The sequence below is a fragment of the Eleutherodactylus coqui genome, chromosome 10 (genome assembly GCF_035609145.1).
Source record: "Eleutherodactylus coqui strain aEleCoq1 chromosome 10, aEleCoq1.hap1, whole genome shotgun sequence".
Lineage (NCBI taxonomy): Eukaryota > Metazoa > Chordata > Amphibia > Anura > Eleutherodactylidae > Eleutherodactylus > Eleutherodactylus coqui.
Window position 1 is genome coordinate 115,181,544 of NC_089846.1, and position 25,041 is coordinate 115,206,584.

Below are 25,041 nucleotides of genomic sequence, written 5' to 3' on the forward strand. Positions count from 1 at the left end.
GCAGCCCAGTGTAACGAAAAATTGGTTCAAGTTAAAGTTCCAATGCTTTTAAGCGCATTGAAACTTATAAAAATTGTTCAGAAAAATTATTTGAGTGAGCCTTGTGGCCCTAAGAAAAATTGCCCGTTCAGCGTGATTACGTGAGGTTTCACGAGGAGGAGCAGGAGGAGGAGGAGGAGGAATATTAGACACAGATTGATGAAGCACAAATGTCCCCGTTTTGGATGGTGAGAGAGAACGTAGCTTCCATCCGCGGGTGCAGCCTACGTATTGCTTACGTATCGCTGCTGTCCGCTGGTGGAGAACAGAAGTCTGGCGAAATCCAGCCTTTGTTCATCTTGATGAGTGTTAGCCTGTCGGCACTGTCGGTTGACAAGCGGCTACGCTTATCTGTGATGATTCCCCCAGCCGCACTAAACACCCTCTCCGACAACACGCTAGCCGCAGGACAAGCAAGCACCTCAAGGGCATACAGGGCTAGTTCAGGCCACGTGTCCAGCTTCGACACCCAGTAGTTGTAGGGGGCAGAGGCGTCACCAAGGATGGTCGTGCGATCCGCTACGTACTCCCTCACCATCCTTTTGCAGTGCTCCCGCCGACTCAGCCGTGACTGGGGAGCGGTGACACAGTCTTGGTGGGGAGCCATAAAGCTGGCCAGGCCCTTAAAGACTGTTGCACTGCCTGGGATGTACATGCTGCTCGATCTACGCACATCCCCTGCAACATGGCCCTCGGAACTGCGCCTTCTGCCACTAGCGCTGTCGGCTGGGAATTTTACCATCAGCTTGTCCGCAAGGGTCCTGTGGTATAGCAACACTCTCGAACCCCTTTCCTCTTCGGGAATCAGAGTGGGCAGGTTCTCCTTATACCGTGGATCGAGCAGTGTGTACACCCAGTAATCCGTAGTGGCCAGAATGCGTGCAACGCGAGGGTCACGAGAAAGGCATCCTAACATGAAGTCAGCCATGTGTGCCAGGGTACCTGTACGCAACACATGGCTGTCTTCACTAGGAAGATCACTTTCAGGATCCTCCTCCTCCTCCTCCTCCTCAGGCCATACACGCTGAAAGGATGACAGGCAATCAGCCGGTGTACCGTCAGCAGCGGACCAAGCTGTCTCTTCCCCCTCCTCCTCATCCTCCTCATGCTCCTCCTCCTCCTCCTGTACGCGCTGAGAAATAGACAGGAGGGTGCCCTGACTATCCAGCGGCATACTGTCTTCCCCCGCCCCCGTTTCCGAGCGCAAAGCAGCTGCCTTTATGGTTTGCAGGGAATTTCTCAAGATGCATAGCAGAGGAATGGTGACGCTAATGATTGTAGCATCGCCGCTCACCACCTGGGTAGACTCCTCAAAATTACCAAGGACATGGCAGATGTCTGCCAACCAGGCCCACTCTTCTGAAAGGAATTGAGGAGGCTGACTCCCACTGCGCCGCCCATGTTGGAGTTGGTATTCGACTATAGCTCTACGCTGTTCATAGAGCCTGGCCAACATGTGGAGCGTAGAGTTCCACCGTGTGGGCACGTCGCACAGCAGTCGGTGCACTGGCAGCTTAAAGTGATGTTGCAGGGTGCGCAGGGTGGCAGCGTCCGTGTGGGACTTGCGGAAATGTGCGCAGAGCCGGCGCGCCTTTACGAGCAGGTCTGACAAGCGTGGGTAGCTTTTCAGAAACCGCTGAACCACCAAATTAAAGACGTGGGCCAGGCATGGCACGTGCGTGAGGCTGCCGAGCTGCAGAGCCGCCACCAGGTTACGGCCGTTGTCACACACGACCATGCCCGGTTGGAGGCTCAGCGGCGCAAGCCAGCGGTCGGTCTGCTGTGTCAGACCCTGCAGCAGTTCGTGGGCCGTGTGCCTCTTATCGCCTAAGCTGAGTAGTTTCAGCACGGCCTGCTGACGCTTGCCCACCGCTGTGCTGCCACACCGCGCGACACCGACTGCTGGCGACATGCTGCTGCTAACACATCTTGATTGTGAGACAGAGGAGGAGGAGGAGGAGGAGGGTGCTTTAGTGGAGGAAGCATACACCTCCGCAGATACCACCACCGAGCTGGGGCCCGCAATTCTGGGGGTGGGTAGGACGTGAGCGGTCCCAGGCTCTGACTCTGTCCCAGCCTCCACTAAATTCACCCAATGTGCCGTCAGGGAGATGTAGTGGCCCTGCCCGCCTGTGCTTGTCCACGTGTCCGTAGTTAAGTGGACCGTGGCAGTAACCGCGTTGGTGAGGGCGCGCACAATGTTGCGGGAGACGTGGTCGTGCAGGGCTGGGACGGCACATCGGGAAAAGTAGTGGCGACTGGGAACTGAGTAGCGCGGGGCCGCCGCCTCCATGATACTTTTGAAGGACTCCGTTTCCACAACCCTATACGGCAGCATCTCAAGGCTGATGAATTTTGCGATGCGGACGGTTAACGTTTGAGCGTGCGGGTGCGTGGCGGCGTACTTGCGCTTGCGCTCGAACACTTGCGCAAGCGACGGCTGAACGGTGCGCTGAACTACACTGCTGGATGGGGCCGAGGACAGCGGAGATGAGGGTGTGGGTGCAGGCCATGAGGCGGTAGTGCCTGTGTCCTGAGAGGGGGGTTGCATCTCAGTGGCAGGTTGGGGCACAGGGGGAGAGGCAGGGGTGCAAACCGGAGGCGGTGAACGGCCTTTGTCCCACCTTGCGGGGTGCTTGGCCATCATATGTCTGCGCATGGTGGTGGTGGTGAGGCTGTTGGTGTTGGCTCCCCGGCTGAGCTTTGCGCGACAAAGGTTGCACACCACTGTTCGTCGGTCGTCAGGCGTCTCTGTGAAAAACTGCCAGACCTTAGAGCACCTCGGCCTCCGCAGGGTGGCATGGCGCGAGGGGGCGCTTTGGGAAACACTTGGTGGATTATTCGGTCTGGCCCTGCCTCTACCCCTGGCCACTGCACTGCCTCTTGCAACCTGCCCTGCTGATGCCCTTGACTCCCCCTCTGAAGACCTGTCCTCCTGAGTAAGCGTTGCACACCAGGTGGGGTCAGTCACCTCATCGTCCTGCTGCTCTTCCTCCGAATCCTCTGTGCGCTGCTCCCTGGGACTTACTGCCCTTACTACTACCTCACTGCAAGACAACTGTGTCTGATCGTCATCGTCCTCCTCACCCACAGAAAGTTGTTGAGACAGTTGGCGGAAGTCCCCAGCCTCTTCCCCCGGACCCCGGGAACTTTCGAATGGTTGGGCATCAGTGACGATAAACTCCTCTGGTGGGAGAGGAACCGCTGCTGCCCAATCTAAGCAGGGGCCCGAGAACAGTTCCTGGGAGTGTTCCCGCTCCTGAGCAGGTGTCATTGTAGTGGAGTGAGGAGGCTGGGAGGAAGGAGGAGCAGCAGACAGAGGATTCGGATTGGCAGCAGTGGACGGCGCAGAACTGCGGGTAGACGATAGGTTGCTCGAAGCACTTTCTGCCATCCAGGACAGGACCTGCTCACACTGCTCATTTTCTAATAACCGTCTCCCGCGTGGACCCATTAATTGGGCGATGAATGTGGGGACGCCAGAAACGTGCCTCTCTCCTAATCGCGCAGCAGACAGCTGCGACACACCTGGATCAGGAGCTTGGCCTGTGCCCACACCCTCACTTGGCCCTCCGCGTCCTCGGCCACGTCCACGTCCACGTCCTCTAGGCTTACCCCTACCCCTCAGCATGCTGTATTACCAGTGATTAGATTTCCCAGGCAGGAAATAAATTGGCGCAAGACTGCAGGCCAAATATAATTTTTGCCCTTTTTGGAAAACGAAAGGCCCCACTGCCTCTAGTGAATGAATTATCTAAGTTTAATAACTGTGCTGTGTCCCTGCTTATGTGTCACAGAACGTGAGGGTAGCAGAGTTATTATAACTCTTGGAGAGCAGGTATTTTTTTTCCCAATTAAGGAAAGCAAATGGCGAACCCAGCAGTAAAGCGTAGCTGGCTGCGTATGATTTAGCAATGTTTTTCACGCAGCTCACACGTCTCCACAGGCGTAAGGACGGACACAGGCTGGACAAATAGATTTGTTTTCAGTTTTTTCCCACCAACAGGCAGCACTGCGTATATTCAATGAACCTGAGAAGTTTAATAACTGTGCTGTGTCCCTGCTTATGTGTCACAGAACGTGAGGGTAGCAGAGTTATTATAACTCTTGGAGAGCAGGTATTTTTTTTCCCAATTAAGGAAAGCAAATGGCGAACCCAGCAGTAAAGCGTAGCTGGCTGCGTATGATTTAGCAATGTTTTTCACGCAGCTCACACGTGTCCACCGCCCGTAAGGACGGACAGAGGCTGGACAAATAGATTTGTTTTCAGTTTTTTCCCACCAAAAGGCAGCACTGCGTATATTCTATGAACCTGAGAAGTTTAATAACTGTGCTGTGTCCCTGCTTATGTGTCACAGAACGTGAGGGTAGCAGAGTTATTATAACTCTTGGAGAGCAGGTATTTCTTTTCCCAATTAAGGAAAGCAAATGGCGAACCCAGCAGTAAAGCGTAGCTGGCTGCGTATGATTTAGCAATGTTTTTCACGCAGCTCACACGTCTCCACAGGCGTAAGGACGGACACAGGCTGGACAAATAGATTTGTTTTCAGTTTTTTCCCACCAACAGGCAGCACTGCGTATATTCAATGAACCTGAGAAGTTTAATAACTGTGCTGTGTCCCTGCTTATGTGTCACAGAACGTGAGGGTAGCAGAGTTATTATAACTCTTGGAGAGCAGGTATTTTTTTTCCCAATTAAGGAAAGCAAATGGCGAACCCAGCAGTAAAGCGTAGCTGGCTGCGTATGATTTAGCAATGTTTTTCACGCAGCTCACACGTGTCCACCGCCCGTAAGGACGGACAGAGGCTGGACAAATAGATTTGTTTTCAGTTTTTTCCCACCAACAGGCAGCACTGCGTATATTCTATGAACCTGAGAAGTTTAATAACTGTGCTGTGTCCCTGCTTATGTGTCACAGAACGTGAGGGTAGCAGAGTTATTATAACTCTTGGAGAGCAGGTATTTTTTTTCCCAATTAAGGAAAGCAAATGGCGAACCCAGCAGTAAAGCGTAGCTGGCTGCGTATGATTTAGCAATGTTTTTCACGCAGCTCACACGTCTCCACAGGCGTAAGGACGGACACAGGCTGGACAAATAGATTTGTTTTCAGTTTTTTCCCACCAACAGGCAGCACTGCGTATATTCAATGAACCTGAGAAGTTTAATAACTGTGCTGTGTCCCTGCTTATGTGTCACAGAACGTGAGGGTAGCAGAGTTATTATAACTCTTGGAGAGCAGGTATTTTTTTTCCCAATTAAGGAAAGCAAATGGCGAAGCCAGCAGTAAAGCGTAGCTGGCTGCGTATGATTTAGCAATGTTTTTCACGCAGCTCACACGTGTCCACCGCCCGTAAGGACGGACAGAGGCTGGACAAATAGATTTGTTTTCAGTTTTTTCCCACCAACAGGCAGCACTGCGTATATTCTATGAACCTGAGAAGTTTAATAACTGTGCTGTGTCCCTGCTTATGTGTCACAGAACGTGAGGGTAGCAGAGTTATTATAACTCTTGGAGAGCAGGTATTTTTTTTCCCAATTAAGGAAAGCAAATGGCGAACCCAGCAGTAAAGCGTAGCTGGCTGCGTATGATTTAGCAATGTTTTTCACGCAGCTCACACGTCTCCACAGGCGTAAGGACGGACACAGGCTGGACAAATAGATTTGTTTTCAGTTTTTTCCCACCAACAGGCAGCACTGCGTATATTCAATGAACCTGAGAAGTTTAATAACTGTGCTGTGTCCCTGCTTATGTGTCACAGAACGTGAGGGTAGCAGAGTTATTATAACTCTTGGAGAGCAGGTATTTTTTTTCCCAATTAAGGAAAGCAAATGGCGAACCCAGCAGTAAAGCGTAGCTGGCTGCGTATGATTTAGCAATGTTTTTCACGCAGCTCACACGTGTCCACCGCCCGTAAGGACGGACAGAGGCTGGACAAATAGATTTGTTTTCAGTTTTTTCCCACCAACAGGCAGCACTGCGTATATTCTATGAACCTGAGAAGTTTAATAACTGTGCTGTGTCCCTGCTTATGTGTCACAGAACGTGAGGGTAGCAGAGTTATTATAACTCTTGGAGAGCAGGTATTTTTTTTCCCAATTAAGGAAAGCAAATGGCGAACCCAGCAGTAAAGCGTAGCTGGCTGCGTATGATTTAGCAATGTTTTTCACGCAGCTCACACGTCTCCACAGGCGTAAGGACGGACACAGGCTGGACAAATAGATTTGTTTTCAGTTTTTTCCCACCAACAGGCAGCACTGCGTATATTCAATGAACCTGAGAAGTTTAATAACTGTGCTGTGTCCCTGCTTATGTGTCACAGAACGTGAGGGTAGCAGAGTTATTATAACTCTTGGAGAGCAGGTATTTTTTTTCCCAATTAAGGAAAGCAAATGGCGAACCCAGCAGTAAAGCGTAGCTGGCTGCGTATGATTTAGCAATGTTTTTCACGCAGCTCACACGTGTCCACCGCCCGTAAGGACGGACAGAGGCTGGACAAATAGATTTGTTTTCAGTTTTTTCCCACCAACAGGCAGCACTGCGTATATTCTATGAACCTGAGAAGTTTAATAACTGTGCTGTGTCCCTGCTTATGTGTCACAGAACGTGAGGGTAGCAGAGTTATTATAACTCTTGGAGAGCAGGTATTTTTTTTCCCAATTAAGGAAAGCAAATGGCGAACCCAGCAGTAAAGCGTAGCTGGCTGCGTATGATTTAGCAATGTTTTTCACGCAGCTCACACGTCTCCACAGGCGTAAGGACGGACACAGGCTGGACAAATAGATTTGTTTTCAGTTTTTTCCCACCAACAGGCAGCACTGCGTATATTCAATGAACCTGAGAAGTTTAATAACTGTGCTGTGTCCCTGCTTATGTGTCACAGAACGTGAGGGTAGCAGAGTTATTATAACTCTTGGAGAGCAGGTATTTTTTTTCCCAATTAAGGAAAGCAAATGGCGAACCCAGCAGTAAAGCGTAGCTGGCTGCGTATGATTTAGCAATGTTTTTCACGCAGCTCACACGTGTCCACCGCCCGTAAGGACGGACAGAGGCTGGACAAATAGATTTGTTTTCAGTTTTTTCCCACCAACAGGCAGCACTGCGTATATTCTATGAACCTGAGAAGTTTAATAACTGTGCTGTGTCCCTGCTTATGTGTCACAGAACGTGAGGGTAGCAGAGTTATTATAACTCTTGGAGAGCAGGTATTTTTTTTCCCAATTAAGGAAAGCAAATGGCGAACCCAGCAGTAAAGCGTAGCTGGCTGCGTATGATTTAGCAATGTTTTTCACGCAGCTCACACGTCTCCACAGGCGTAAGGACGGACACAGGCTGGACAAATAGATTTGTTTTCAGTTTTTTCCCACCAACAGGCAGCACTGCGTATATTCAATGAACCTGAGAAGTTTAATAACTGTGCTGTGTCCCTGCTTATGTGTCACAGAACGTGAGGGTAGCAGAGTTATTATAACTCTTGGAGAGCAGGTATTTTTTTTCCCAATTAAGGAAAGCAAATGGCGAACCCAGCAGTAAAGCGTAGCTGGCTGCGTATGATTTAGCAATGTTTTTCACGCAGCTCACACGTGTCCACCGCCCGTAAGGACGGACAGAGGCTGGACAAATAGATTTGTTTTCAGTTTTTTCCCACCAACAGGCAGCACTGCGTATATTCTATGAACCTGAGAAGTTTAATAACTGTGCTGTGTCCCTGCTTATGTGTCACAGAACGTGAGGGTAGCAGAGTTATTATAACTCTTGGAGAGCAGGTATTTCTTTTCCCAATTAAGGAAAGCAAATGGCGAACCCAGCAGTAAAGCGTAGCTGGCTGCGTATGATTTAGCAATGTTTTTCACGCAGCTCACACGTCTCCACAGGCGTAAGGACGGACACAGGCTGGACAAATAGATTTGTTTTCAGTTTTTTCCCACCAACAGGCAGCACTGCGTATATTCAATGAACCTGAGAAGTTTAATAACTGTGCTGTGTCCCTGCTTATGTGTCACAGAACGTGAGGGTAGCAGAGTTATTATAACTCTTGGAGAGCAGGTATTTTTTTTCCCAATTAAGGAAAGCAAATGGCGAACCCAGCAGTAAAGCGTAGCTGGCTGCGTATGATTTAGCAATGTTTTTCACGCAGCTCACACGTGTCCACCGCCCGTAAGGACGGACAGAGGCTGGACAAATAGATTTGTTTTCAGTTTTTTCCCACCAACAGGCAGCACTGCGTATATTCAATGAACCTGAGAAGTTTAATAACTGTGCTGTGTCCCTGCTTATGTGTCACAGAACGTGAGGGTAGCAGAGTTATTATAACTCTTGGAGAGCAGGTATTTTTTTTCCCAATTAAGGAAAGCAAATGGTGAACCCAGCAGTAAAGCGTAGCTGGCTGCGTATGATTTAGCAATGTTTTTCACGCAGCTCACACGTGTCCACCGCCCGTAAGGACGGACAGAGGCTGGACAAATAGATTTGTTTTCAGTTTTTTCCCACCAACAGGCAGCACTGCGTATATTCTATGAATAATAACTGTGTTGTGGCCCTGCCTATACAATTCTTTCCCTGCAGTATCAATGGAGGGTGGAATGCTCTGCAGAGGCGATTTTGAGAAGCCCCAAAAAAATGCAGCACAGCCAACAGCAGCCTGGACAGTACTGCACACGGATAAATATGGCCCTAGAAAGGACCGTTGAGGTTCTTGAAGGCTACACTCACTCCTAACACTCTCCCTGCCTATGCAGCACTTCTGTCCCTAATGCCAGGTGCAACGGTCTGCAGAGGCGATTTTGAGAAAAAAAAAAATCCCACTGCTAACAGCAGCCAACACACAGCTATCAGTGGCCCTAATAAGGACCTTTGGGGGGTCTTGAAGCCTACACTAACTACCAATTCTTTCCCTACAGCAGCTCCGGTATAAACAGCACTGTCCCTCATCTAACTCACACCGCATCTGAGGCGAGCCGCGGGAGGGGCCGACTTTTATATTAGGCGAACACCTGATCTCGCCAGCCACTCACAGCAGGGGGGTGGTATAGGGCTTAAACGTTGCAGGGGGAAGTTGTAATGCCTTCCCTGTCTTTCAATTGGCCAGAAAAGCGCGCTAACGTCTCAGGGAAGGAAGTGAAAGTAACCAGAACACCGCATGGTGTTCGTCACGAATAACGAACATCCCGAACACCCTAATATTCGCACGAATATCAAGCTCGGACGAACACGTTCGCTCATCTCTAGTAGGTACTAATCACTACATACCAGGAACACCCCACAAGACCTGCCATTCTGGTGATGCTCTGACCCAGTCACATAGTCACTACAATTTGGTGTACAAAACGGAAGAGCTTTATACAAACAGGAACAACATTATAGTCTCAGGCCCAATATCCTACCGTAAGTCATAACTACACAAGTCCATTCCAAAGTATAAATAAAATATACCGCATTATTTCCATTCGATTTGTAGCGCATTCAACAGTTTGAGATGGAATTTAATTTGTACATCAAGCGATACTGTAGATATAACATCATGGGTCTTATATGTTGGAACAAGACATAAATCTTCACAGGAGGAGAGGTATAAACACATCTCATAAATGTAATCAATGAGCAACATTATATTGGGATGTTCCACCATTCTAGTATCATTTCCAGCACAGGTGTGCCTTGGATACATATAACCGGAGGTGATATTCAGCAAGTAGGGATCTATCTGGCAGGAGGGATGGTCTGTAAACAGTACATGGGAAAAGCAGGCGTCTGTCCTGGGCAAAGTCTACAATGGCTTCACGTTCCCAGAAGACTTGTGAAATGTCAGACCTGCTCAATGTGTGTTTGTAAACAGCCCGACTTATTATACAGGTACTGCCCAATAACCACAGGCAGCCACTTTATAGTGTCCAATATATTAAACGGGGAGAGAAAGAAGGAAAAAGACATTAAAAGGTCAACTTACACATAATTATAGTTTAGAGTGAATGCAGGGAAGAAAAAAAAAGAAAAAAGAAAAAATTGCTCACTTACCACGTGTTCAATAAAAAATTGTTTAAAAAAATAAATAAATAAACAAACACTTTGCTGGCTTTTTATCCTGTGTAAATGCTCCCCGCTTCCCATAGGAGGTCAAGCACTTAGCGAGAAGCGGACAAGAAGCCTTCGAGCCAGCAGCAGGACTTTCTGATTGAATGCTCTGCATAAGCGCCGACGACCTCAGTGGTGACTAAAAAGTGACCAAAAGACTGTCGGCCCGTGTAAAAGGGCCTTAACACATACTGATCAGCTAAGCACATCGATCGGCTTTGTGACTCACAAATACTAATACAAAAACACTGACAGGCGAGAGTGATCTTACAGGGGCGGAAAGGAGGAGGTATCGCAATAACAAACTCATCTTTCCAAGCAAACAAACGTCACAGGTAACACGTGCTCCTCGCTATACACCTTCAGACCAGAAAAAAAAATCATCCAAGGGGCAACAGTACAAATAGTATATGCTCACCATCCAAGCATTAACAGCCTATCTGTACTGGAAAAGGGAAGAGAAAAGGGACTTTTATTTCATTTAGGCCTCATGTCCACGGGCGGATTGGATTCCACATGCGGGATCCCACAGCGGAATCAGACCCTGAGGTTACCTGCCCGGGTCCTCGGATGCGTGCAGTACTTTTTTTTCCTTTCTTTGAACTCCTGCTTTCCCGTGGAATCTGCGGCCCGTTCGCAATTCAATTGTGGACAGTCCGCGGATCGGACGGCTTTCATTGACTTCAAGGGAAGCCATCCTTGTGAGACCTGCACTGAAATGGAGCATTGCTGCGATATATATATTTTTTTCCTGGACCAAGAGGTCCGCAAATCAAATCTGCATGCTAATTTCGTTTGTGGACGTCCATGTATCCCTATGGGCAACTTGATTTGCGGATCTCCCGCACGGGATTTCTTATTTGCAACGCTTTGGAGCACTTTTCTTGTTTTTCCCCAATATTGTTCTATGTGTTCCCTTCAGCTTGTCCTGAATCCCTTATCGCAGAATCCTCAGTTTCATATTATTCTATATGGCAGATTTGTTGTAGAAATTCATGCAACTCAAAAGCTGTTCCATGTAAATGGGGGCAGTTTTAGCAGGAAGTGCACGGATTTCTGCAAGCTCCATTCAGATGAATGGGACAATCACACATATTTACAGCCCTATGTAGGAACATACCCCTCTGTACAGCGATCTAGTAGTATAGACAAGTCCAGCTGTATCTTACCATGGTGCTTAGTGGAATCTCAGTTCAGGGGTTGAATCTCCACTACATGTACTTTATACATTTTGCCATGTCCTTTCGCATGCATTGTAATACCTCATTTCGGTAACAGTCTCTACCAAACGTTTGCATTTTGGCCATTTTTGTTTGTGCTTACTTAATGCAGATATAGCCACTGTTAGCTAGAGCATTTATTCCACCATTCTCACAAGTTCACATTAAGGGCACAGGAAGAAGCAGCACTGACTGTAAGGTCAACTTGACAGCTGTCAAGGGCATTGGGAATGACACACAACTTACTTTTCCATTAGCCCCATCTAGTGGCCGATTAAAGTTCTACACCAAGCTGTCAAATGACCTCTGTATAGTCAGAGATTAGAGGATTAAATCCCTGAGCCGAGGCACTGAATACACAAACTGCAGCGACATCATGTGTGCCATACCTGACATTTACTACTCATACACAAGGCACAGAGCAATAGGACTCAGTGAGGTTGTTACCACTGACTTAGTAAAAACAAGATTTTTACATATATTTAAAGGGCCACTCTGGTCTTAAAAAAAAAAAATTAATTATGTAGAAATAATTACCTTCCCTCCCCCCAGTCTATAAAAGTGAGCAAGTGTTACCTTGGTTAACTATTACTGTCTGAAACTCCCAGAATCTTTCTCCTCAGATGGTCATGTGATCTCAATTCTGACCAGCTCAGATCTGCTTGGGGTTATGATCTCTAAAACTAGTCAGATTCTCCGTTTGTGTGATCCCTACCATAGAAACAGACACTGACATGCCTATCACAGTTACTAATGATCACACAGCAATAATAGAGCAGATCACAGCTCATCCACCTGACTGTATACTTAGGCTGGGGTCACACGGGACGAAATTTCAGCAGAATTCTCGTGGAATGGCTGCACCGAAAAAACGTGAGAATTCTGCTGGAAAAGTGCAGCTTCAAAACCCAGGGGCCTTTAGAGCGGTTTCGCGACGGCATTCCACTGCGGCTTTCTCTCCTCATAGAGAGGAGAGAGACCGCTCCGGAAAAGAGAAAAGAATTGACATGCTGCGGAATTGAATTCCGCGCTACATGTCAGTTTTCATGCCACTTGGCCACACCGTGTGGACGAGATTTTTGCAAAAGCTCATCCACTGTGCCGGCTAATCTCAGGAATAGGAGACGCGGTTGCAATGCCGTAGGGCCTGGGGGGGGCATTTCCCCTTCCCTCTCTGGCTATTTGCAAAGGGAGCGGGCAGGGTGGGGGCCAAGCTAAGCTCCCGCCGCTTGTCCGCAGCCAGCAATGAGAGGGGCAGAGCTTAGCTCAGTCCCCGGCCCACCCCCTCCCATTGCAAACTGTAGCAAGGGGTGGAGAGGAGAAGGGGGAGGGACTTAAGCAGTCAAGCTGCTAAACTCCCTCCCACCTCCCTTCTCCGGCAGCTAGCATAGGCTCTCACAGTAATCTATGCAGCTGCAGCGAGAGCGCCCAATCGGGCGCTTTGACGCTGCGGAAATACGCCCCTGTGCACTGATGCATTGTAAGCCAACGCATCAGAGTGGCAGCGTATATTAGCCGGGCGTGAAAACCCGGCCGATATAAGCCCTCAAGATGATGCCTGATAAGCATCAGTCATCGCTGCACTGCATGGAGGTGGCTGCAATACACAGAGGAGACCTGCAGACTGTGACAGGCAAGCAATCAAAAGAAGGGGGCAGGCATGCAGAAGTGAAGTAACCACGACGCAATAAAATTTTCTGTGCAAACATTAAACACCTGCACCAAATTAACTCGGGCGAAGCCGGGTATATCAGCTAGTCTATAATATGTGGGAAATTTTTGAGTCACAATTATATAAGATGCAAGAAGAAAACTTTTTTTCTTTTTACCTGCATTTTTCTCTTGACTGTTTCAAAGGGAAAAGACAAGGTCTGCGCCACTCCTGCAGCGAAGCATCCATTTATAAAGTTTTGGACTGGAGATAAACGGGCACCCGGCACCTGCCAAATCTTATCCAAACTCATATTCATGAAGAACAGACCAGCTGAAAACGGAACGGCTCCTGAAAAGGACAAGCGTTTTATATCCTTTATCATCAATGTATTCTTTCTGTAGTAGAATATATAGTAATGATATTATTAACCCTTTCCAAATCCACTGTCTAACGTCTGAAGACATTATAATTTAAGGCTGGATTCAGACGGACGTATATCGGCTCGGTTTTCACGCCCAGCCAATATACGTCGTCTCTCTCTGCGGGAGGGGTGGGAGGATGGAAGAGCCAGGAGCAGTGCTCTGAGCTCCCGCCCCCTCTCTGCCTCCTCTCCACCCCCTGCACTATTTGCAATGGGGAGAGGCGGGATGGGGCTAATCCTCAGAATTTAGCCCCGCCCCCGTCCCACCTCCTTTCATTGCAAATAGTGCAGAGGGGGCGGATGAGGAGGCAGAGAGGGGGCGGAAGCTCAATTCCTGCTCCTGGCTCTTCCATCCCCCCCCCCCTGCAGACAAGGACACCGTATATCGGCTCGGCGTGAAAACCGAGCCGATATACGGTCGTCTGAATTCAGGCCTAACGCTGGATTCAGACGAACGTATAGCAGCTGGGTTTTCACGCCCAGCCGATATACGTCGTCTCTCTCTGCGGGGGGGGGGGGGCTGAAGAGCCGGGAGCAGGAGCTGAGCTCCCACCCCCTCTCTGCCTCCTCTCCGCCCCTCTGCACTATTTGCAATGAGGAGAGGAGGGACGGCGGCGGGGCTAATTTTCTGCCCTTAGCCCTGCCTCCTTTCATTGCAAATAGTGCAGAGGGGCGGAGAGAGGGTGGAGAGGAGGCAGAGAGGGGGCGGGAGCACAGTTTCTGCTCCTGGCTCTTCCATCCCCCTCCCCCTGCAGATGAGGACATTGTATATCGGCTCGGCGTGAAAACCCAGCCGATATATGTTCGTCTGAATCCAGCCTAAGGCTGTACAGCTCCGATGTTGGAAGACGTCTATCGGGGTTCTCCAATTGCACATAGCCAGCCTCTCTGCTGCCGGAGCCTATCCAATGTGACACCCCATGCAGTACTGGCTTTAGCCAGCAGATAGCACCGTTGTATAACGGCAGAAAAAGAGTAAGCCCCCTAGCAAAACCAGGATACAAATTGGATTGGAAAGGGTTAAGAATGATTGTAGACTATAGCCAATCCTATTGCTATATTTCAAGGTGTCCTAGAATAAAGGAAGCAAAAGAAGAGCAGATCATCATTTTTGTGGATGATACTTTTGTACAACCAACCAACATGATCTCTAGACATACTGAAAGGCAGATAATCACTGGCTGTATTCAGTAATGGACCTGCTCTTACACACCATCTGTCTCTTGCCAAAATCCTGTTCTGGCTGCAAGCCTAGAAGTGTTGTATTGGCAAATACAACATTTCAGGGGTTAAATAATTCGCTGTAGTGAACAGATTAGTAAAACATTCCCTGCATTGTAGTCTGGATTATTACAGATGAAATATCCCAAAACACAAATTTATAGTTGCACTGCAAGATATATATAAGGCTGGATTCAGACGAACGTATGTCGGCTCGGTTTTCACGCCCAGCCGATATACGGCGTCTCTCTCTGCAGGGCGGGAGGCTGGAAGAGCCAGCAGCAGTGCTCTGAGCTCCCGCCCCCTCTCCGCCACTCTGCACTATTTGCAATGAGGAGAGGCGAGATGTGGGCGGGGCTAATTATCGGAACTTAGCCCCGCCCCTTTTATTGCAAATAGTGCAGAGGGGCAGAGAGGGGGTGGAGAGGAGGCAGAGAGAGGGCGGGAGCTCAGCTCCTACTCCTGGCTCTTCCATCCCCCCCCCCCCCCCGCAGATGAGGACACCGTATATCGGCTCGACCTGAAAACCGAGCCGATATACGGTCGTCTGAAACCACCCTAAGGAATTGTGTGGGCTGTACATAGTAAAAATCCCTACTGTGGCAAGGTAGTTCACAAGATGGCCTGTAGAGGGCATGAAAGCAGACATTCTGTATGTTAATCAGCAGGGACAGCTGTACGGGTGTGTCAGGAGGAGTTAAAACCTCCAGACACATTCAGTTCCCTGCTGAAAGCCTGAGGCACTGAGGCACTGAGGCGGACCAGACTGGACCTGTTATGTATCTGACAGGGGAGGACGACCCCTAGACACCACAGGTGGGGGATAGTGACAGGGTCTCTGCAGGTTGCGAACCCTGAAGCTGTTATATGTTCCAGTGTATTGATGCTGTACCCATTTTGCTGTGTGAAATAAAACAAACAGGAGCCAGAATTTCAAGTCATCCGGGTCTCCTGAGTCTCTATGAGTGTGATGCCGACCGACTTAGATGGAGATCCTTGTAAGCGAGTAACCCCTGAGTTGCCACACTATCTAGTCACTTTACATTACGGTAGTTTACAGAAGCAATTATAACCATTTAGAGCCATTAACTGAGGGGAGGGAGTTTAGCTGGGTCCAACACTGGGAAAAGTTTACAGGTGCCTCTATTTAGGCATTAGAAGGATAACAAGGATTTCTGCTGACCGAGGGAATTCTAATCAGCAGCAGATTTTTTTTGGCAATATGTCGGCCGTGTGAATGGAGGAGAAAACAATAAACGCTTAGAACTTGTTCGCAGGAAAACGTCCATCTATGCAATTTTACAGAGCAATCTGCTAAGTGTTAAATGGCAACGCTTGTGTGAAAGAGGCCTTAGTGAGCGAGAACGACTGAACGAGCGCTATTAAAACCGAACGATAAGTAAACAAGCCGATGATGGAAACTTGGCCCTACTTCGTGCTAGTGAACATGCGATGTCCCCGGGGTTGTGAAGAGATTTTCTGTCAAAAACGCCTCCCATCACTTCTGTGAGTTCGCAATCCTCCAGTGCGACTCTTAGCCGCGTCAAAGGTTTGGCAAGCGTTTCCCATTGTTTCCAATGAGACACCTCGCATCGCACTCTGTGTGCAACGCGTTTTCCTGTCCCATTGAAAGAAAAAAAATATGGGTGATGCGTTCCGAGAAACGCAAATAGGTAGGACTTGCAGAGATTCTCCCCCCCCCCCCCTCCCCCGCAGTGTGTTGCGGGAAAAAAAAAAATTGCTCGTGTGTGTCTGTATATATATATATGACTTCATTCAAAAGAATAGGGTGCATATTAGTGCGTCTCAATGCACAAATCATGCGCGATTTTCTCAGCCTTGTGAAAGCAGTCTTATTTAACAATCGGCGGCGTTTACACTGAATAATTATCATTCATTTGCCCTTTAACGATATTGTTCCGTGTAAAAGGGCATTAATAGCGAGCTCATTGGGCAAAAATTCTACGTTTGTTTAAGCTTGCTGAATTGGTGGGAGTTTACAGCATCACAATATTAAGGCTGGGTTCACACAGGGCGGATTCCCATCGGAAATCTCGCGGTTTGGCCGCAGCAAAAACCGCAAGATTTCCGCCGGGAGAACCGCCACAGAAAAAGCCGCAGCGGCTTTGAAGCGGCCCGGCCGCTTGCTCTTTCGCTGCGGCCGGCGCTCCCATAGAGGAGAGCGCGGCCGCAGCGGAATGAAAAAAAGAATGGACATGCTGCATATCCTGAAACCGCGGCCGCGGTTCCAGCCGGACTTACCGCAGCGGATTGGCCGTCCCGTGTGGACGAGATTTCTGAGAATCCTGAGATTAGCGGCCGCGGGTGGATTCACCACGGCGAAATTCCGCCCGGCAAAACCGCCCTGTGTGAACCCAGCCTTATTGTTACAATGTTTGTAAATGAAGCTTAATCCCTTAGTGACGGCCCTATAGGGTTTTTACATCCTGCCGTTGCAGGACGTGTATGGAGGGAGATAGCGGCGCTATCTCCCTCAATACAGCGCAGGCGTCAGCTGATTATTACAGCTGACACCCGCGGCAATACCCGCAATCAGCTGTACGGCTGATCATAGCTATTACCCTTTAAATGCCGCTGTCAATTTTGACAGCGGCATTTAAATCCCCCGAACGAGGTTCTGGGGTCCCGTACCCCCCCGCGGTGAGATTAGGGGAGCCGTGCAGGTGTCATAGCAGCCGGGGGCCTTCTAAAAGGCTGCCTTGGGAGACTGCCCATCAAGCCATCCCCGTGGGGTGGCTTGGTCGTCTGCCTGCCAGAATGCAGTATGATGTAATGCTATGGCATTACATCATACTGCAGGAGCGATCAAGGCATCACTGGTTGTAGTCCCTTAGGAGGACTAAAAGACTATTAAAAAAAAAAAAAGTAGTAAAAAAGTTTAAAAAAAAAACTTTTGCCATATTTGCAATAAAAAAATAAAAAAAAAAATAAAGCAAAAATACGTGTTTTGTATCGTTGTGTTAGAACAGTCCGTTCTATCAATGTAATGCATTGTTTTCCCCCCACAGTAAACGTGGTCCAAAAAGATAGAAAGAATGCCAGAGAATAAAATGTAATAAAAAGCGATCAAAAAGTCAATTGTACGCAAAAATGGTACCAACGGAAACGACAGGACGTACCGCACAAAACGAGCCCTCACACAACTATGTCGACAGAAAAATAAAAAAGGTATTGTGCGCAGAAAATAATTTTTAAAAATATATTAGTACAGCAAAAAAAAACAAAAAACAAAAACAAAAAAACATATACGTTTGGTATCGGAGTAATCGTACTGACCCATAGAATAAAGTTATCGGGTCACTTTTATTGCAGCTTGTGCGCCGCAGAAACAGGATGCACCGAAAGATGGTGGAATGTCTTTTTTTCATTTCTCTCCACTTAGAATTTTTTTTCAAGTTTTGCAGTACATTATATGGTACAATAAATGATACGATTGAAAAATCAACTCGTCCCGCAAAAAACAAGCCCTCATACAGCGACGTAGATGGATAAATAAAGGAGCTACGATCTTTTAAAAGGGAGGAGGAAAAAAAAACAGCAAAAATTCTGTCACTAAGGGGTTAAAAACATTGTATAGCATAGCGTGCTGCTCATTCACCTTGTACGATAATGGCAGCATTGCACACGGAGTGCCAGAGCTGTATAGCGAACACTTATATAACTGTTATATACTGTATATTTCACCTTAGTGCTGCTTACAGCTGATGAGCTCTTTACAATGTATCCAGGCTAGGCATACACACATCTCTCTACTGTCCTGTAATACAGGCTGATTGTCAGTGTAGGCAAGAGCAATGTTCCAAATGGCAACAGTTTTCAGCCTCTAAATGTAGACAAGAATATTTCAATTCACTGACAGCAAGCGGAGATCTTGAAAATGCTGAGGTATGGATCTCAGTTCTGAAAGTACTCAGTGGCAAGAAAACGAATAAAGCAATGAAGAGTAGCAGGCCTGCTTTTATATCTTACCAAGGATGGAAAGGGAAACCCCTCGATACAAAGATCGGAATCCTTCCTGGTAATACACGCAGCACAGAGTATGAACTAGGCCTCTATACGTGGGCGCCATGCTGTTCTGAACAATGAGGCGGGTCTTGACGACATCAGTTGGGTAGATGACAACAGCCGCCAACATTCCAGCCACGCTCCCAGCAACAATAGCTTGCCATTGTCTTATTTGTCCCAAGTCATCCATGAACATTACAGTTAACCTAGAAAAGAAGAAGCCAGAGAAAAACAAGAAAAAGTAAACAATGCAATGGGTTGTCTGACCATTTTTTTTTTTGTCCACTGAAGACCTATCCTCCAGATAGGTAAATAGTAGTTGGTAATTGGGGGCCCGCCAGCAGTGACCCTCGTCCATCAGCCGATTGTCCAGCCTAGTGCAGATGCTGTCGTCAGCGGACAGGTAAGGAAGTGGTGGCACTGGCTTCACTCCCATTGAAGTCAATGTGAGAGCCGTGCTACTACCGCAGATCCTGTCCTGACCAGCAGGAAGTGCCATAGCAGCGCTGTTCTTCTATTGGCTTCAATGGGAGTGAAGCCATAAACTACTGCTGACCTATCCACAGCACAGGTCATCCGTGAAAAAAAAAATTGGAAGGCAAACCCCTTTAAGTACAGTAAGAGTATGCTCACATGTATCAGTGCTCACTGCAATTTAGCAGTTGTACTATTCAATTTCTACTAAGTTAAGGGGCTCGAAAGGTGAGGGAACGGGGAGTCTGGAGCTGTATTTTTTACTCACCGGGTGCCCCATTCCAGCACCCTTTCGCCATGTGCCAGCAGCTTGACACTTTTTATATACATTTCTTTCATTCATCTGTATAGCAGATGTTTTATCAGCCTATTCTGTACCTTTTTTCAGCTATGCAGCTATGCTATACCCCTTTTCAGCTATGCAGCTATGCTATACCCCTTTTCAGCTATGCAGCTATGCTAAACCCCTTTTCAGTTATGCAGCTAGCTAAAGACTGGTCTGAGAAATCTGCCTTCGGCCTCCTGCAGACGGCTGAGTCAGAGCCCACTGCAAAAGTTCTCGCAGATGCGAGCTGTGCCCATACAGTCACCATCGCGGCTCACATGCTCCGCCGTCTCCTTTGCTCTGCTATGTGCCGGCTGCCACCCACCTGACATGCGCAGAGCAGAGCCGGCGCGTGAGAGGTGATGTTACTGTGCAGGCCTTTGCGAGGCTCACATAAAAAAAAAAAAAGGACATGCCGCGATTTGTTTACCGCGCAAGTTTTCACACGGTCAAATCGCGGCTGTCTGCATAGGATTGCATAATCTAATGCAATCCTATGGCAGCGGGTGCGGGCCCGAACTCTGCGGGAAATCCCACTGCAGAATTTTCGCTCGTGTGCAGGAGGCCTTCAGCTAGCTTGCTTGATAGGTGAAAAGGGAGCTCCAGCTGTACCTGCACCATTACCTCTAGTGCAGGCCCAGATGTTTCATAGAACAGTTTATTATTAAAGCCAGTTTTATATTTTATTGATTTTAAAGTGAATCGGTCATCTCCAAAAACAGTACAGAAGAAATTGAAAGTAAGCAGGTACGCAAGGTTGTGAGCTGCTGTTAGGGCCGGATTCCGCTGCAGGCTGCTGCATGTGGAATCCAGCTCTGCTGTGTGCAGCTGGCCATAATCTTGCCCGATAAGATTATATATCAATCTGCTCACCTTCTCCGCTCTATAGCATGTTGCCTGCATTTTTGACAGCTTTTTCAATTTGACATATTCTATTTAAAATATCCTGTGCTGCCATGATTTGTCCCGCAGTGCTGTTATTAGTCTCCTCTCTCCGCTCATCTGTCCCCCAACATTGTTTGAGAAGACGCCGTTCTGTGCTGCAGACGGCTTCTCCCCCGTACAGCGCCCTTTCCCAGCTGGAGCAGATGCACTGTCAGGATCTCAGTGCATCAGATGTACAGTACTGTATGTCACAACCTGATGCAATGCTTATTATTGTCCATTCTGTACATTTTAGAAAAAAAAAAAAAAGTAGAGTGCAGCAGTATTCTTGTATCTTGTCACCACCGGAAGTGTGGGTGGTGAGAAGATACAGGCTGCTTGACAGGCCGGCCACGCCCTACTCTCAGGTCCTGGCAGTCACTAACAGCGGCTTACCCGTCGCGGACTCCCTGCAGTGGGCAGCGGCTCCGGACAACAGCAGCTTACCCAGTGCGGATTCCCTGCAGTGGGCAGCGACACCGGACAGAGAGGGACGGCGGCGACAGAGTGGCTTTTCCACTGGCCTGCCTGTACTGGGCAGCAGCAAGGGACAGTGAGGCAGCGGCTCCGGACAGTGAGGGAATGGTGGCAGCAGAGCGGCTTCCCTGCCAGCCTGCCTGCACTGGGCAATGGCGGGGGACAGCAGACTGGCTTTCCTGGGGATTGGGGCGAATGACAGTGAGGAAGCGGCAGTGGTAGGGCAGCTTTCCTCCACTGGGCAGCTGCGGACGACACCGAGGGAGCGGCAGAGCGGCTTCCTCGGTGGACCCCCTGCAGTGGCCAGCGCCGGCGGACACTGAGGGAGCGGGGGACCTGCGGCACTGGCAGCATAGCGCTGGGTAACAGTGAGTCAGGGAGGTAGGGGGTGCGGAGGCTGGAGGGGAGCGGGGACACCAATCAAACTCCAGGGACAGCGCTGGGTGACAGTGTGGTTGGCATGGGGGGGTTAGGGTGAGAGTTCGTTTCAGTATTAGGGTGACTACCCACTACAGTTTTTTTTCACTGCGAAATTCACAGCTTTTTTTTTCTGCAGGGGTCTATGGGACTTGTAATGTTAAAAATCGTGATTGGACAAAATCGCGATTTCGCCGCGGCAAATCCGCATGCGGCCGCTAATCCTGGGATTAGCCAGCCAAGTGGACGAGATTTCTGAGAAATCTCGTCCACACGAGACGGCAAATCCGCTGCGGCTAATCCGGCGGAAACCGCTGCTGCGGCGCGGCTTTGCTGACCGCAGCCGCGGATTAGCCGACCGCAGCATGTCCATTCTTTTTTTCTTTCCGCTGCGGCCGCGCTCTCCTCTATGGGAGCGCTGGCCACAGCGGAAGAGCGAGCGGCCGGGCCTCTTCAAAGCCACCGCGGGTTTTTCCGTGGCAGTTCTCCCGGCGGAAATCTCGCTGGTTTTGCTGCGGCCAAACCGCGGGATTTGCATCGGGAATCCGCCCTGTGGGAACCCAGCCTTAGGGTTAATACTGAAACCAGCTCTAAGCGTAAGCCTCCATCCCAGCATGAAGTAAATCCCCACACTGCTAGGATCTTCAAGCCTTGACCCAATCGGGAGCTACGAGTGTGACAGGGGCGTTCTTCCTGTCAAACCCTTAGCTTCTGGTGGCGTCAAGATACAATAATACCGAGTGCAGCTACTCTTTAAAGTTAAAGGCGTTTTCCATAACTTTAATATTGATGACCCGTCTTTAAAATAGCTCATCAGTATCAGATCGGTGAGGGTCCAATTCTTGACACCTCTGTTGATCTGCTTCTGTAGGGGTTGTGATCCGACCCCCACTTCTTTTGCTACGATGTCCCATTCATGGGTCACATGGCCTTTCTGCAGCTCCGTGCCATTCAAGTGAATGTGAATGAGCTGTAATACCAGGCAGCTCAGCTATACAGAGCCGTGCCAGTAAACAAAGAGGATGCAGTTCTTGTTGAAGTGCTAGGCTGCAGCACCTTCAATGGGTGAGGGTACTGGGATTTGGACCCTATGGATCTGATATTGATGACCCATCTTAGCTATAGGTCAGTAATATATTAAAGTGCTGGAAAATCCCTTTAAGCGTGTCTATTCACACCCCATTTTCATGAGGCAGGTCTCTATTCACTATCTTTACAGTCACAGCATTCTCTTCACTTGCATTGAACTTGCTAACATCACTGGGTGAGGTCAGTGATTGGCTGTAGTGTTCACATGGCTGATAATTGCTGCAGCAAAGTAAATAAAGACTAGCGCCCCCTAGGAGTAGCAGGGGATTTAACATGCAAGTATTCAAATTTAAAAATATTCTATAACAATACATTTCCTGTTTGCCAGTTTTTAAAAATTCCAGGTCAATCCCTTTAACCCTTTCCAACCCGCTGTCTGACGTCTAAAGACATTATGATTTAAGGCTGTACAGCTCCGATGTTGGAAGACGTCTGTCGGGGCTCTCTTACTGTATATCGCCTGCCTCTCTGCCGTTGGAGCCTATCCAACGTGTCACCTCATGCAGTACTGGCTTTAGCCAGCAGATAGTGCCGTTGTTAACGGCAGAAAAAGAGTAAGCCCCCCTAGGAAAACCAGGATACAAATTGGATTGGAAAGGGTTAAAATATAATTAATAAGAACTGCAAGGTGGAAGGAGAAATGTTGTTCTACTACTCGCAGCACAGTTTTAGTCCTTTCACTGCATAACCTTCTAGGTCAATAATAATAATCCCCAGCTGCATACAGCATTGGAAGGCTTGACTCAGATCACAATGCCTTCATGTGAGCTCTGTGCCTGCGGTTCACATGCAGATACGGAGATACAGTAACAATTGTATTTCCTCACATTGTAACATAACTGTAACAATTATTTGACACGCCGACATGAGCAGGAAGAAAGCCTGCAAGCTTGGGGTCACATTGGGTGGGCGATGCCTCCCTCACATGACAGGGCTGGGATCAGGATTGGGGGAGATAAAGGCGTTCTGAGTTCTGTCCCTCCCCTCCTGGCACACAGGCTTGTAGCCTACAGTAACCCTGAAGATGGGGAAGTACAGGGAACTGACAAGAATAAACCCATGCCCGCCCAGAATCTGCAAACAGCGGCACAAACCTCAGCAAAATAATGGAGAACATGTCAACCTCTACTGAATCATTACTATAGGAAGTGAAACAGCGATCCAAACTAGTAAGGGAATGGAGTTCTAGAGATATATGGCTGACGGAGTTTAGGCTGTACGCACGGGGGCGCTCTTTTTTTCCTGCAGTACTGAAAAATTGGTGCGATTTTCAGCAGTTTTGCATCCGATTTTTACTCATGTTTTAAAAAACAAAACAAAACAAAAAAACACAATGTGCAATTTTGAAACTTCCAGGTTAACTTGGTCACCATGGTTACATACAGTAAAAATAAAAAAAATTTAAAAACACACAAACAAGTGCAATATAAGACTTTTTTTTTACTGTACCCACTGACTTGGGCTAATGCCCACAGCCGGATTTCTGCCGCGTGCAATCCGCGGCGTTTCACTGCAGCTATGAGGTTCTGTTGAACCTGATAGCGCAATGCTCACACTGCAGAATTCCATTGTAGTCCGGATCCGGAGGTGAGTATGGGGTCTTTGGGGGGGCGCTATGACGGACTCTGCTGCGGTATTCCGTTTGCGGAGCCCTTCACGGCCGTGGGCATGAGCCCTAAAATGGGCAATTTGTATCCGGCAATAAGTAAATAAATCACAAATTTGGGCACGCTATGATTTTTTTTCTCTCCCTCCCGGAACGTCTGTCCAATTAGAAAAAAAAAGGGAATGCCAGTGTGACTATACCCTAAACTTTGTAGCCTTGCTAGGACAACAGCTGCAGAGAGTGCCTTGAGTGAATAGATACATGTCTGTAAACAAACATTTTGTCTGTATTATAACAGGATAGACAGCCATGTGTGTGTGTATATATATATACACATACATACATACGTGTATGTATGTATATATATATATATATATATATATGTGTGTGTGTTTTTTTCATGTATGGCATGGTATGTGCGTGCCAGTACAGAGATGTATGTATCACAGTTACACATAATCCCACATGGATGGGCATAGATAAAGGAGACCCAGTGCCCAGCTTGCACTAGCCTGTATACAGTCCCAGATCTAGGACCCCTGATGTGAGTTACATTACATGTTACATGCAGGATGATCGCACATGATCACTTCCCTGCACACGTCATTAACCCCCTGCACTCTGATGCTAGCTTAGACTACAGTACAACATTAGAGCAGCACTCACTTGTGGTAGGCGGTCAGCTGCACAGCACTGTAGGGGAACAGGCGCACACAGGCAGTTAGGTTCCCCTTCCAAAAAGCTTTGAGCCCCTCCTGCCTGTACAGCACTGGGAAGGCATTCAGGAAGCCTTGCTTAGAGTGGAAAGTGCCCACTTGTGTGAGGATCTTCACCACGTCCAGGGGAGCAGTGGCGGAGCGGCTCAGCACCCCGGCTAGTCCTCCGCATAGTGTGCTCTGCCAGGAGGTGAGTCTGGAGTCCCGCTTCAAGGTAGCCATATACTAAGAAGCCACTATAAACAGTTCCGGCACATGCGCACAACTGCTGACACCCCCAACCGAACGCATAATAACTTTTTCCACCCCACTTCTGCCCTAATCGACAATTCCAGTATCCTGATTGGTTGTTTGGGTTGGCT

General features: G+C 48.4%; 1 protein-coding gene across 2 annotated transcripts in view; it reads right to left on the reverse strand.

The window, feature by feature from the left end:
- Window positions 1-24,930, reverse strand: part of SLC25A43 (solute carrier family 25 member 43) — a 42,965-nt gene extending 18,035 nt beyond the window's left edge. Inside the window, exons 1-3 of one of the 2 annotated variants that reach the window (XM_066581759.1) lie at window positions 24,630-24,930; window positions 18,616-18,857; window positions 13,159-13,331 (exon numbers count right to left, since the gene is read on the reverse strand). In XM_066581759.1, the coding sequence (XP_066437856.1) occupies window positions 13,159-13,331; window positions 18,616-18,857; window positions 24,630-24,901 (687 nt within the window). In that variant the 5' untranslated portion in view covers window positions 24,902-24,930. The remainder of the gene's footprint in view (window positions 1-13,158; window positions 13,332-18,615; window positions 18,858-24,629) is intronic. The other variant, XM_066581758.1, reaches the window with a different exon arrangement.
- Between the last annotated feature and the right edge of the window lie 111 nt (window positions 24,931-25,041).